General features: G+C 45.2%; 2 protein-coding genes across 3 annotated transcripts in view; one reads left to right on the top strand and one right to left on the bottom strand.

The window, feature by feature from the left end:
* The window catches only part of Rp9 (RP9 pre-mRNA splicing factor), a 61,330-nt gene that overhangs the window by 38,330 nt on the left and 9,118 nt on the right, over window positions 1-13,882 (top strand). The window lies entirely within an intron of this gene.
* Window positions 1-13,882, bottom strand: part of Kiaa0895 (KIAA0895 ortholog) — a 33,688-nt gene that overhangs the window by 11,153 nt on the left and 8,653 nt on the right. The window contains exons 1-4 of one of the 2 annotated variants that reach the window (XM_021206860.2): window positions 10,741-10,829; window positions 9,330-10,024; window positions 3,228-3,371; window positions 1,694-1,826 (exon numbers count right to left, since the gene is read on the bottom strand). In XM_021206860.2, the coding sequence (XP_021062519.1) occupies window positions 1,694-1,826; window positions 3,228-3,371; window positions 9,330-9,749 (697 nt within the window). In that variant the 5' untranslated portion in view covers window positions 9,750-10,024; window positions 10,741-10,829. Of the gene's footprint in view, window positions 1-1,693; window positions 1,827-3,227; window positions 3,372-9,329; window positions 10,025-10,740; window positions 10,830-13,882 lie in introns of those variants that run through there. The other variant, XM_029543552.1, reaches the window with a different exon arrangement.

The raw sequence follows: 13,882 nt of genomic DNA, 5'->3' as shown, positions 1-13,882 counted from the left end.
CAACAGGGGCAGGACTGAGTCTCAGACAACAGGGGCAGGACTGGGTCTCAGACAACAGGGGCAGGACTGGGTCACAGACAACAGGGGCAGGACTGAGTCACAGACAACAGTCCTTCGTGGCGGCAGCTTTGGAGCTGGGTTTCTAGGTTCTCATAGTAGAATAGTGTCTTAGGGTTTCTATTGCTGTGAAGAAACACCAAGAATATATCTTATAAAGAAAAACATTTAATTGGGACTGGTTTACAGTTAGAGGTCTAGTCCATTATTGTCATGGTGGGAAGCTGGCAGCATGCAGGCAGACAGGGTGCCTGAGAAGGAGCTGAGAGTTCTACATCCGGATGTTACACTGGGTGTGGCTTGAGATTCTGAGACCCCAAATTCCACCTCCTAATGACACACTTACTCCAACAAAGCTACACCTCCTATTAGTGCCAGTCTCTGGGACCAAGCATTCAAACATATGAGCCTATAGGGGCCATCCCTATTCAATCCTCCACATTCCATTCCATTCAAGCCCCCATAGGCTTGGAGCCATAATGCAGAAATGTATTCAGTCCAACTGTAAAGGTCCCCATGGCCTGTAACAGTCTCAAGCTTGTCTAAATGTCCAAAGTTCACGGTCCCTTCTGGGACTCGTGCAATCTCTTAGCTGGAATCTCTGTAAACTCAAAATAAAAAAGCAGATCACATACTTCCAATAGGATATATATTACCATTCCAAAAGGGAGAAAGGAAACATAATGAGGAAAGACTGGACCAAAGCAAGACGGAAAACCAGCTGGGCACACTCCAAACTCTGCATCTCCGTATCTGATGTCAAAATGCTCTTCAGATCTCCAATTCCTCTTACCTTGGTTGACTGCAACACACTTATCTCTCTTGGGCTGGTTACACTCCCTGTTAGCATACTGGGGGGTGGGGGGGGCAGGTATCCCATGGCTCTGGAATCTCTAACACCTTGGGGTATCCAAGGCAATCCAGGCTTCAACTTTCATAGCTTCACACAATGGCCTCTCTGGGCCTCCATGCAGGGACACCCCTGCCACACACCTGGCCTCAGCAACTATCCTGGTTTCTACTGCTATGAAGAGACATCATAACCATGGTAGTTCTTATAAGGGAAAACATTACACTTTCAGTGGTTCAAGAGAATGGAATATATCTTTAGCCATTGATGGAGACCTAACACTTCTAGCTACCCAAAACATTAGAGTTAATCTACTTGGGCCAGCCAATTACCTGGCTAAAGGACCACCTTGCAGCAAAGTGGGTTTACTTTAAGCCACGCTGAAGAGCTGCTGGAAATAAAGATCCCTTAAGTGAGATAATGTCCTTTGCCTTCCCAGAAAGCAAGCCTCTAGTACAGCAACTGTGCTGCAGCAGCTATGGCATGTGCTAACCCGGATGGATGGCTCCTCTGAGGCTTTAATTAGAGAAGAATAACTTCCTTTTCTTCCTGTCTCTTTCCTAAGCATGAATACCCTCAATTTCAGATATGGAACTAAAACCAAAAGGATGGAAATGACTCCCCAAGATAGTGCTCTAAAATTCTAACTTGAAATGGCATACAGTTCCTGCAAAGCTTAACAACATCATGAATTTTTACAAAACATTACTAAGAAAAAAAGCCACTCTGAAAGAATAGCGGGTAATTCTTGACAGTCAAATGAGTAAGTGGAAAGGGTGCCCCTACCTATCTCGTGCCTCAGCATGCCCTCCAGCCAGTGCTCTCGTGCAGTAGTAATATTGATGGTTAGAGTCGGGCATCCGTTTACTACCGTCATGGATGCCCTGGAAAGCAGGTCTTCAGTGAGATGAACTACAATCTGGGCAGCAGGAGGAGAGACACACACACAGGGCTGTGAGATGACGCAGGGTTAGGATGCTCAGCATCAACCAACATGCTCCCAGTCACTCCCAAATGTTGTCCCCTTGTCCTGTGACTATCACACATGCTGTGGCATGCAGTTTCCCACATACATATAAATATATAAGTACATAATACACACATGCACAGTCATGTAAATACATACATACACACACAAAATGTAAAGGGAGAGGAAAGTGTTTGCAAAAAATAATGGGCCTATTCACCTATTCATTATCTAATTAAACTAAGTTGATGGAACGTGCATGCAGTCACATTTGAACTTTCTAATTGGTTTTGTGTTGTTTGCTTTTTTTTTTTTTTTTTTTTTGTTTTTTTTTTTTTTTTTTTGAGATTTATTTATTTATTATATGTAAGTACACTGTAGCTGTCTTCAGACACTCCAGAAGAGGGCGTCAGATCTCGTTACGGATGGTTGTGAGCCACCATGTGGTTGCTGGGATTTGAACTCAGGACNTTCGGAAGAGCAGTCGGGTGCTCTTACCCACTGATCCATCTCACCAGCCCCGTGTTGTTTGCTTTTGAACCTTATAATTTTAACCCTCTGAGATTTTAAGAATGTTCATTGGATTGAAAGGAAATGAAGAAGGTCGGTTGTGGTAGCACACACCTTTAATGCCAGCACTTGAGAGGCAAAGACAGGAGGATCTCTGTGAGTTCAAGTCCACCCTGGTCTATAAAATCAGCTCCAGGACAGTTAGGACTGAAAGAGACCCTGTCTTAACAAAGAGGGAGGAAGTGAAGGAAAAAAAGGGAGGAACGGAGGGAGGGAAGAAAGAAGGGAAGGAGGGAAGAAAAGAAAGAAGACAGAAGAAAGGGTACCCCAGAGAATAAAGGGTACCCCAGAGAAACTAAAGCAGGAAGAAGGAAGTCTGGGCTGCAGAGAATTGCAGGCCAGCCTGAGCAACTTAGTGAGATCCTGATGTGTCAAGCAAAACGGAAAGAGTGGGGCTAGAGCTCCACAGCAGAGTGCTTGTCCAAGCCTCAGAATCCACACAAAACTGGAAAGCTCTAGCGCGTGCATGTGTCAGAAACCTGCACCTCGTCAGGTTGTGAGACTGATGACTAAGAACACGGCAGCAAAATCTCTCTTCAGTAATTCTCATTGAGAAACTCACATAACGCTATATGCTACACATGCAGAAATGACACTAGGAGCAAAAGACAGGTGGCAAGAACCCAATCCAACCAGTAAGACAGGACTGACCAAACAAAACCTGCAGAAAAGAGCTTGCATTTGGCACTAATCTTGGCCCGCCCACCCACGGCCCACGTCTCTCCCAGGCCCCGCCCACCCACTACCATACCTCTCCCAGGCCCTGCCCACCCACGACCATACCTCTCCCAGGCAGCCTTCCTTCACCATGTACTTTCTAACGTGACTCCAGATTCGAGTTTTAGACAACAAGCTACCACCAGTAGCTTGTTCAAATTTTTCGTAACTTCCATATTTCTGTAAAGTCAGCTCCATAATATTGACAGACTGTAAAAGAAAGGGAGATTAAGTCAACAGCTCATGCCACTCTGAGATGAAGTTAGCAAATTAGGACCTTATTTGTCAAGACATGTTCAGACTTACTAGTTATGGAATTAAGCTGAAACTCCAGCTGCACTTTTTCTGAGCTTAAATAGTTTCCACTGACTTTTGAAAATTTCTATAAATGCCTGTGAACTTACAAGTGCTCTTGCTGGCCCAGTGGCACGTGCCTGATCTTTAGATGCTTCCAGTGGGGCGCCTCCAGGGATACACAGTGAGGCTAACGAGAAGGGAAAGGAGATCGGGGGACAAGATAAACGCTCGTCTTCCCTGTCTTCTAGTCTCTTTGGCCAGAGATGCAGCGGCTGACATACTGCACATCGCACCTGTAACTGCCGCTAGGAGACGCTGGATAGAGAGGGTACTGGCTTCTTGACAAGATACATGGTGGTTTGGAAGAACTCCAATGTAAACCGAGTATGTCTCCAGATCAGTTAGTAGGTTACAAGTACCATTTAGATAAAGGGGAAAAAAACTTAAAAATTTAAAAACATACAAGACAACCAGTGCTCTCTAACAATCTATAAAGTCACCTCTGTAACGATCTATAAAGCCTGCTTAGAATGCATCTATTTATCTACTTGTGTGTTGTGGATATTTTGCCTGCATTTATGTCTGAGCACCACTTGGATACATCTGCTTTTTTGGGCAAAGTAGCAAGGAAAATATATTCAAGAGGCAAGCAAAAGTCCTGATCAAAAATACAGACAGCAGAGCACAAGACTGAAAAAAGAGTACGGAAGGGCAAGGCAAGCTTTTATTCTAGTGACAAAAATAATACTCTTTGGTGACAATGGGGGGGGTAGGGTAACAGTCTTAAAAAAGTTTCCATCTTTCGTCTAGGGCAATGTACTATCCACTTATCATCTTAAAAAGTTGATGCTGGGCGTGGTGGCACATGACTTTGATCCCAGCACTCGGGAGGCAGAGGCTGGTGGATTTCTGAGTTCGAGGCCAGCCTGGTCTACAAAGTGAGTTCTAGGACAGCCAGGGCTATACAGAGAAACCCTGTCTCGGAAAAAAAAAAAAAAAAAAAAAAGAAAGGTTGAAATGTTTTTCCAAATATACACAAAGTGAAGACTAATTAAAAATCTGGTAAGAAACACGAATTATCAGAACCTCCAAGAAAGCCACAGGAAGTAAGACTCTTAAGTGGGAGGAAACCTGACAATTCCGTGAGGTGAGCATTTATTTCGCTGCACTCTGGGTAGGTGGGTGGTCCGCTCTGGGCAGACCCACCCAGTCTGGGCCCCAGCACTCACACAGCAGTGCACAGTGGTCTGCGACTCAGTTCCAGGGCACCTAACATCTGCCTCTGGCCTCCATAGGCATCTATGCATTCACCACACTTACACACAGCAAAAAGACCCATACACATATCAATAAATATTTTTATACAGAACATAAAACAAATCTTCAAGAAAAAGTATGAAAAGAAATCCTGTTCCTGGGCTGTTGTGAGACTGGTAAGGACAGCGGCAATCTGCCAGCACTGAGAAGGCGTCAACCTCTGCCATCGGTAAATGCTAACCAGCCCATCCATACCAGGACTATAAACAACACATCTCATACGTCAAAAGAGGAGGGAAAAAGATCACAAAGTGTGAGTCAATACACGAATACATTAGTAAGGAACGAGGGCGCATCATAAAGTTATCACAACTCAAAATACTCCAACAGGCTTTTGCTGCCAAAGCCTTGCTACTCAGGAGGCCAAGGGCAGTGGCAGACCCTGAGATAGCCAGGCTGTTTTAAAGGCAGGCCTTGGCCCGCAGCTGGTCTTTATGCCTATTAAATCGGAACCTGGTTTTTTGCTTGGTTTTGTTGGCGGGGGAGGAGACGTGTTGTGCTGGCTGATTTTGTGGGTCAGTTTGACACAGCTAGAGTCGGCAGAGAGGAAGAAGCCTAAGTTGATGGACTGCCTCCTCCATGAGATCTAACTGTAAGGCACTTTCTTAATTAGTGATCAGTGGGGGAGGGCTCAGCCCGTTTGTGGGTGGTGCCATCCTGGGCTGGGTTCTATAAGAAGGTAGGCTGAGCAAACAGGGGAACAAGCCTATGGGCAGCGCACTCCATGACCTCTGCATCAGCTCCTGCCTCCAGGTTCCAGCCCTGCTTGAGCTCCTGTCCTGACTTTCTTTAATGACAAACAGCAGTGTGGAAGTGTATGCTAGTCAATAAACCTCTCCTCACCAGCTTGCTTTTTAGTCATGGTGTTTTGTCATAGCAATAGACAGTGACACCTAAGTGTCAAAAAAACAGTGACTGTTTTTTGAGACAGGATCTCACTGGAACTCTGTAGAGCAGGCCAGTGTCAATTCACAGAGATCTGCCCACCTCTGCCCACTGAGCACAGGGATTAAAGGTGTTCAGCCCCACCTCTGCCCCCTGAGCACAGGGATTAAAGGTGTACAGCCCCACCTCTGCCCCCTGAGCACAGGGATTAAAGGTGTTCAGCCCCACCTCTGCCCCCTGAGCACAGGGATTAAAGGTGTTCAGCCCCACTTCTGCCCCCTGAGCACGGGGATTAAAGGTATGCAGCCCCACCTCTGCCCCCTGAGCACGGGGATTAAAGGTGTACAGTCCCACCTCTGCCCCCTGAGCACGGGGATTAAAGGTGTACAGCCCCACCTCTGCCCCCTGAGCACGGGGGTTAAAGGTGTACAGCCCCACATCTGGCCCCTGAGCACGGGAATTAAAGGTGTGCAGCCCCACATCTGGCCCCTGAGCACAGGAATTAAAGGCATGCAGCCCCACATCTGGCCCCTGAGCATGGGGATTAAAGGCGTACAGCCCCTCATCTGCCCCCTGAGCACGGGGATTAAAGGTGTACAGCCCCACATCTGGCCCCTGAGCACGGGNCAGCCCCACATCTGGCCCCTGAGCACGGGGATTAAAGGTGTACAGCCCCACATCTGGCCCCTGAGCACGGGGATTAAAGGCATGCAGCCCCACATCTGGACTCAGAATCTGCTTTGTTTGGTTTGTTTGGAGACAGGGTTTCTCTGTGTAGCCCTGGATGCCCTGGAACTCAACTCTATAGACCAGGCTGGCCTTGAACTCACAAGAGATCTGCCTGCCTCTGCTCCCAGGTTCTGGGACTAAAGGAGTGTGGCATGGTAAACATCCTAAAATTCATCCTAAGTTTAAAACTAGCATAAGACATGTAAATACTTCATCTATAAAATGAACATCATTTTCTCTACAAACGACCATTGTCGTCTTTGAGGAGACAGCAAGGTTCTGAACAACCTCAGTGCCCTGCTAACAGATCTTCCGGTTACTAGCTAGTTTGTCTTCTGTTTGGAATCTGACCATCACAAGCTACTTCCACAGTTATGTGCTAACAAATACTCCCTCAAGTGCAGTTTGATTCAGTGAAAACCTATTTACAATGGGGACACTGACACAGGAGGAACGGTTAGGAGGCCTGGCTTCCCAGTAAGGCTCCACCACTTAGCAATGTGGTTCCACTTTCCTGGGCTTGCTCTCTTCACTGGTAACACGGAGGTGCCGAGGCCTTTATCCTACTTACCGTATGGAACTGTTATAAGGACAAAATGAATATGGGGAAGTCCATGCTCTGTAATCTATTTCCCAAATCTCTATAAAGTATTTAACTTGTCAGAACTGCTAGAATTTATTGTAAATAAGTGTTTTATTAGGGGCATTGTCTTTTCTTTTCTTTTCTTTTCTTTTTTCTTTTGGTTGTTCGAGACTTCGAGACGGTTTCTCTGTATAGCCCTGGCTGTCCTGGAACTCACTCTGTAGACCAGGCTGGCCTCGAACTCAGAAATCTGCCTGCCTCTGCCTCCCAAGTGCTGGGATTAAAGGCGTGTGCCACCACGGCCTGGCCCCTTTCTTTTCAAAAAGTTTTAAAATCTAAGATTTTTCCCCTTAATTCTGAATAACTTCATAGACTCAATAGTCTATGAAGTCAACTTACCCTCTCAAATACTCGAACTACAGGCATAATCCAATTATACCCAACAAGTCTTTGTGTGGGGTGTGGGGGTGGGAGGGAAGACTTCAGATGGGTCTCACATGGCCTAGGCTGGCCCTGAGCTATGTAGCCAAGGGTGACCTTGACCTTAGTTGTCCTGTCTGCAACTTTCCAGGTGCTAGGAATATAGGCACGGCAGGCATCCTTAAACCCAGCCTTTAAAACAGCACCGCAAGGGGACAGAGAGGACTCAGAGACTCAGAACATTGGTTGCCCCTGCAGGGGACCCTGGTTTGAGTCCCAGCACTTACATGGCATTCACAAGTGTCTGTGACTCCAGTTTATGGTCTCTATGGGCACCAAGCACACACATTTTACAGACATACATGCAGGCAAAACACCTACACATTGAATAAGTGTTTTAATAAAAAAAAAAAATCTGCCAGTATTTGGTAATGATTCTGGGGCCTCATACACTCTAGGCAAGATCTCTAGCACTGACAACCTGGGCTGTCCCCGTGGGCAGCATCATTTCCTGGCAGGCAGACCTGGACTGTGTGAGCAGCTGGGTAAGCATGGTCCTGCCTGCGAGGGACCCATGCAGCAGCACTTTCCCATGCTTTCTGCTGTACTCGCATAGCTATGAGCCAGTTCCCTGCCTTCCAATTCCAGCCCTGACTTCCCTCAGGGATGAGAACCCATCTCCTTTACACTGCTTCTGGTCTGTTCTATCACAGCAACAGAATGAAACTGGAAGTAGCCCAGGCTAGCTCATACTGGAGATCTTCCTACTGCAGCCTCCTAAATGCTAGAGTGACTTGTATGCCTCAAAAGGTTGTTTTCAGCACTGAGGGGAGGTAACCACTCAGAATGATTTTAAACATGCTATGTATTTTCCTATGTAACAATAAAGAAGAGAAGACAAAAGGCACAGAACAGCAAACTAGCCTGGGTGCAGCTCAATGGGTAGGGCTTGCCTCGGATGCTTGAAGTCCAGGGTTTGATTCCCCAGCACTGCATAAAGTAAGCAGATGGACAATCAGAAGGTCAAAGTCATTTTCCCTACACAGGAACTCTAGACCAGGCTGGGCCATCTGAAATCCTGTCTGAACAACAAGCAAACAAAAGAGTGAGTGCTCACTGGAAAACACAGAGCAAGAGAAGAGTTCCTCTACCAAGGGAAATACACAGCATTTTAAAAATCATTTTAAGAATTTTAAAAAGCTTTATATTGTAACTATGGAGAGCACACTTTTGTAATCCCAGGACTTAGAGTTTATTTATTTTTAAGACTGTATGTGTGATGTGGCGCACACATGCCTAGGAAGTCAGAGGACAATATATGGAGTTGTTCTCTCCCATCTAGCCCTGTGGCTTGGGGATTGACTAACCTGAGGTTAGACTTAGTGGCAGGAGCCTTTCCCTGATGAGCCATCTCACCAGCCTGGTCCCAGGACTTGGAAGGTAAAAGCTGAGAGATCTAGAGTTCAAGATTATCTTCAGTCCTACTGTAAATCTGAGGTTAGCCTGGGTTACTAGAGCCTGTCTCTCTTGTGTTCGTGAAGGGATGTCATACGATGGTAGAACAATTGCACAGAATGTCCAAGACCCCGAGTTTGATCCCCTAGACCCCAAGGGGAAAACACAAACAGTGCAGTCTACCTGACCCTTATCTGTATGCTGGGCTAATGAGCCACAATTCATAATTCTAAGTCAAAACACAGACTAGTGTCTTCTAGTCAGAGAACACAGTGCAGAGTGTGTAGATTTTTATTACTACAACATAGTTCTCATACAGGTGAGCAGAAACACTCCCTACAAATTTCTTATCACATGCCTACCCCTCCCTGGTGGGTGTTGATAATAGAGGATATGAAGGCATCTCCTTTTGCTTACACAATGGTAGATAATCACTTTAGCTACATAACGATATACATACTACTACCAAAGTGGTATTTTACCTGCTTAAGAAACCGGTCAGAGGCGTTGCTGTGTTTGGCTAACACCCCTGGCAGAGTGGGATTGGCATACTCAAACTGAGGGTTGTAAGTATAGTCCGACTTGAAGAACCGCAGCTTTTCTTTCTCCAGGTTGATGGGCTTTATAGCGGTCAATATACAAAGCTTTTTCCCAGAAAGGTCCTCTCCCTTCTCAAAGCTTCTACAGAGCTGAAGCTGTTGCTTCGGCTTTGGAAGCCGGGTCAGACTGCGTCGTTTGACCTTGCTTTTTGGTTTAGGTGGCAGTGCTAGGCTGCTTCCTGTAACAGAGATATCACGGGTGAACTTTACAGGACTTGGTACTGAGCTAGTAACAAAAACAGCAGACTGCCCATCTAGGCAGTACCAAGCGCCTGCGCCTGTCACAGGCACCAGGGCTGTCATCCTGCTAGGGTCTTTGCTATGAGAGGAACTGGGAGATTTGCTGGGCTTTCTATGTTGTTTGGAGCAGGCAGAGGAAAACCGCTTTTGTGAATGGCGCCTTTTCTCCTCCTTGCTCTGTAGTAGAACATTGTAACTACTGGTTCCAGTTGTGAAAGTGTCCTTGAGAACTCCAGAGGACAAACTCGAAAAGCTTCTTTTGCTGTCAATGATCAATGCCTCTTCTGCATTTAGAACAAACTTCTTAGCAAGTTCATGTTCAGGCCAGTGAAGCTTTTCTGTGATAATAAACAAAACCAAAACAAAGAAACAACAGAGATGCCAGATGAAGCACACTTCGGAGAAGATGCAAACTACCCTGAAGCTTCTTGAACTTTATAAACCTACAGACATCTTTAGAAACACTGGCTCAAGCATTAAAAGGTCGTATTACTATGCCACCATAAATTATCTACTGGAATGCTCAGCTTCAAGCTACACACGTGGTGACAGTCAGGTAAAATGACATAATCACACAAGTGCCCTGAATGCCTCATTGCTGTGAGCTTCACACGGACAGACTGTAACAGCACCAGGTCACCATCCAAGAGGTTAATACAAGCTTGACATTTGGAACTAAATACAAAGATAACCACAGTAAAGGAAGCCTGCTGTGGGCATGCTCACACCCGTAATTAGAACTCAGGAAACAGAAGCAATAGGACTGTCTGGTGTCCCAGGCCAACCTGGAGTAACCAGTGAGTGCTAGCCCAGAGATAACTAAGCAAGACCTTAGTTATCGTAAAACAAACTAGCTGGCTGTGGTGCCAAATGCCTTTAATCCTAGCACTAGTGAGGCAAAGGTAGAAGGGTCTCTGAGTTCAAGACCAGTTCCAGGATCAAGTTCCAGGAAAGCCAGAGGCTACAGAGACAAAAAATTAAGACAAAACAATAACCACCCCCACCCCCAACCCACACCTCAAAAGTACAAACAAACTCAACAGTACTTTTCTACCTTAAAAACATTTTTAAGATTTGAGAGATGGCAGCTGGGTACAGCAGGGCACGCCTTTAATCCCAGCACTTGGGGAGCAGAGGCAGTGGGTATGCATGAGTCTGAGACAGCCTGGTCTACAGTGAGTTCCAGGTCATCCAGGGCCACACAGCGAGATCCTGTTTTGAAAAAAAAACAAAAACTGATGGCATATGTGTGTGTAAGCATGTTTAATAAGGTCAGTCACTACTAATAATGTGTATAAGCATGTTTAGTAAGGTCAGTCACTACTAGTAATGTGTGTGTAAGCATGTTTCAGTAAGGTCAGTCACTACTAGTAATGTGTGTGTAAGCATGTTTCAGTAAGGNCAGTCACTACTAGTAATGTGTGTGTAAGCATGTTTCAGTAAGGTCAGTCACTACTAGTAATGTGTGTGTAAGCATGTTTCAGTAAGGTCAGTCACACTAATAACTGGATAGGAGCTGGAATGGCAGCTTGGTGATAGAATGTCTGCTATTTGCCTAGCACAGGAAACACCAACAGTACTTCTGGGCGGCAGAGGCAGCACCACAGCCCGCACTCTCCAAACCTGGGAGGCAGAAACAAGAGGGTCAGAATTTCAAGGTTAGACTTAGCCATGTACTTTTAGACCAGCCTGGGCTACATGAGATGCTGTTGCCAAAAAAGAAAAAAAATATATTATGATTACCAGTGTCAGTCCATTCGATGGCAATGGAAGACTTTAAACAGTTAAGCTGCTTAAGCTGCTGGGTCATGCACCAGCTTCAAAGCTGTCAGCTGTCACATGACTCACCAGGAACCCCTGCATTTCAGAGATGGGAGTGGGAGGGCCTGGAGTCCCAGATTAGGGTAGCTGGTGTACATGAAACCCTGTCTCAAAAACTTAGTTTCTGTCCTTTAGAATCTTTGATTCTGCAAAGGGATATGTTGGCACATGTCTCTAATAAGCATCTCACTTGAGTTGTTCCTGTACAGTCTGCTTTTCCCCACTAGTGCTAGGGATGAACCTGTGGCTTCCCGTGTGCTAGCTGAACGCTCTTCCATGTAGTTACAGCCCAGTCCTACAACTGACGTCTGACTCTGAAGCCTTTTGATACAGCACATGGTCATCACACAGCGCAGACTCCTGGCATGTTTTGAGCAGAGTCTAGGACATCCTTTTTATAGGACAGTTACTACATGATAAGATATTCCAAACTAGCATCATGTCAAAGTAGAGCAGGGTGTCACTTGGTAGCCCAGGCTGGCCTAGAACTCACAATGGTCCTCTTCCCCAAGGGCTGGGATTATAAGTATGTGCCACCATAGCTGGCAAAATGTCAGTTTTAAAGTCCAGAAGTTTAGTGTTTAGGGTGAAGAAACATTACCAGGTCAAAGGTAGCAGGCCCTCTGAGTATGTAAGACACCCAAAGCCTTTACGTAAGCTTTCTTGCCTACAGTTCAGTACTCACCGGAGAAGGACAGGAGGAAAGTCAGGTCACTTTGTCGACATAGCAAGCATAAGGCCAGCCTATGTTGTGTGAGACCCTACTTCAAAAAAAAAAAAAAAACCCAAAACCAAAAAACCAAAAAAACAAACAAACAAAAAAATCAAAATTTCTTAGACAACAGGTGAAAGTTTAACTCTAGTGCCTAAAAGATAATATAAAGTATGAACTTTAAGGGCCGACTGTAACTAGATGCAGATTAGAGGTAGAGGGGCTGAGGGATAGCTACTCTTGCAGAAGATGTGGGCCTCATACCCATTACCCAGATGGCAGCTCACAATTGTCTGCAACTCCAATCTCAGGGGATGTGATGCCCTCATCTGCCCTCAACAGGCAACAGGCATCCACATGGTAACCAAACATACATGCAGGCAAAATGCCCATATGCGTAAAAGAAAAATAAAACGGAATAAAATAAAATAAAATTGACAGTTTAGATTTTACAAGGTCATGTTGAAGATGAGCTGTACAAAGATGTCATTTAAGATGTTAAAGATTCAGCCAGCCCAACGTAGAAAGACAAATACTATTTCCATCACAGGCTAGTTGGTAACAGTTTCTCAGGAGGCTCAGACTCTGGTGTCGCCAAGAGATAGTCAAAACTGGGCTAGCAAAGCAAACGAGCTAACAAACACCAGGACATGGGCAGTGGGCCAAATGCTCAGCAATAATGTCAATGTCCTTAAAAGGACACAAGTTCAAGAGATAAAAAGTCACAATGGAAGACAATGAAACAGACACCACAGGAAAGCAGAGGACAGAGGACAGAGTGGGGGGACCCATAGGACTCGGGAGCCCTGAAACAGAAGAGGGAGGCAGTCAAGTCATTTTCCCATCCCATCATCACAGAATCAAGTAAATCAAACCATTTGAAAACCAATTAATAAAAATTACTCTGAAGAATTCATGTTTTTATAGTTTATTGCCTATATCCGTAATATTTATTTATTTATTTATTTATTTATTTATTTATTTTTGAGACAGGGTCTTAGTCTGTGGAAGCCAGACTTGCCTGGAACTCAGTATGCAACCCAGGCTGCCATTCTCCCACCTCAGCCCGACTGCTGGGATTATCTATAATCCAGGGTTATCTAGGTAGGTTACCATGCTTGGCTGGGATGATTTTTTTTTTAAGATTTATTTATTTATTTGTTATATGTAAGTACACTGTAGCTGTCTTCAGATCTTGTTATGGATGGTTATGAGCCACCATGTGGTTGCTGGGATTTGAACTCCGGACCTTGAGAAGAGCAGTCGGGTGCTCTTACCCACTGAGCCATCTCACCAGCCCGGCTGGGATGATTTTTAAAAGGTGAATATTCAATGCAAAAATGGGTTGATTCTGAAAACATCAAGTACTCTTAAGACCAAAGGGCTAATTGATTTATTTTATCTATTTTATTTAGTGAAAAGTACCAAGGACATCCAAATTAAAAACCTATGAAGGCTGGATGTGGCGGCACACAACTTTCACCCCAGAACTCGAGAAACAGGGGCAGGTGGATCTCTGTAAATTCAAGATGAGCCTAGTCTGCACATTAAGATCCAGTCAGTCAGGACCACATACTGAGACTCTGTCTAAAACAAAACAACAATACAGCCTTAGTCTGTGTCAGAGCACTTTTTTTTTTTTTTTTTTTTTTTTTTTTTTTTT

This window comes from Mus pahari, chromosome 10, assembly GCF_900095145.1.
Source record: "Mus pahari chromosome 10, PAHARI_EIJ_v1.1, whole genome shotgun sequence".
Lineage (NCBI taxonomy): Eukaryota > Metazoa > Chordata > Mammalia > Rodentia > Muridae > Mus > Mus pahari.
Note: the sequence above shows the minus strand (reverse complement) of the source record. Positions and strands in the feature narration are given on the sequence as shown.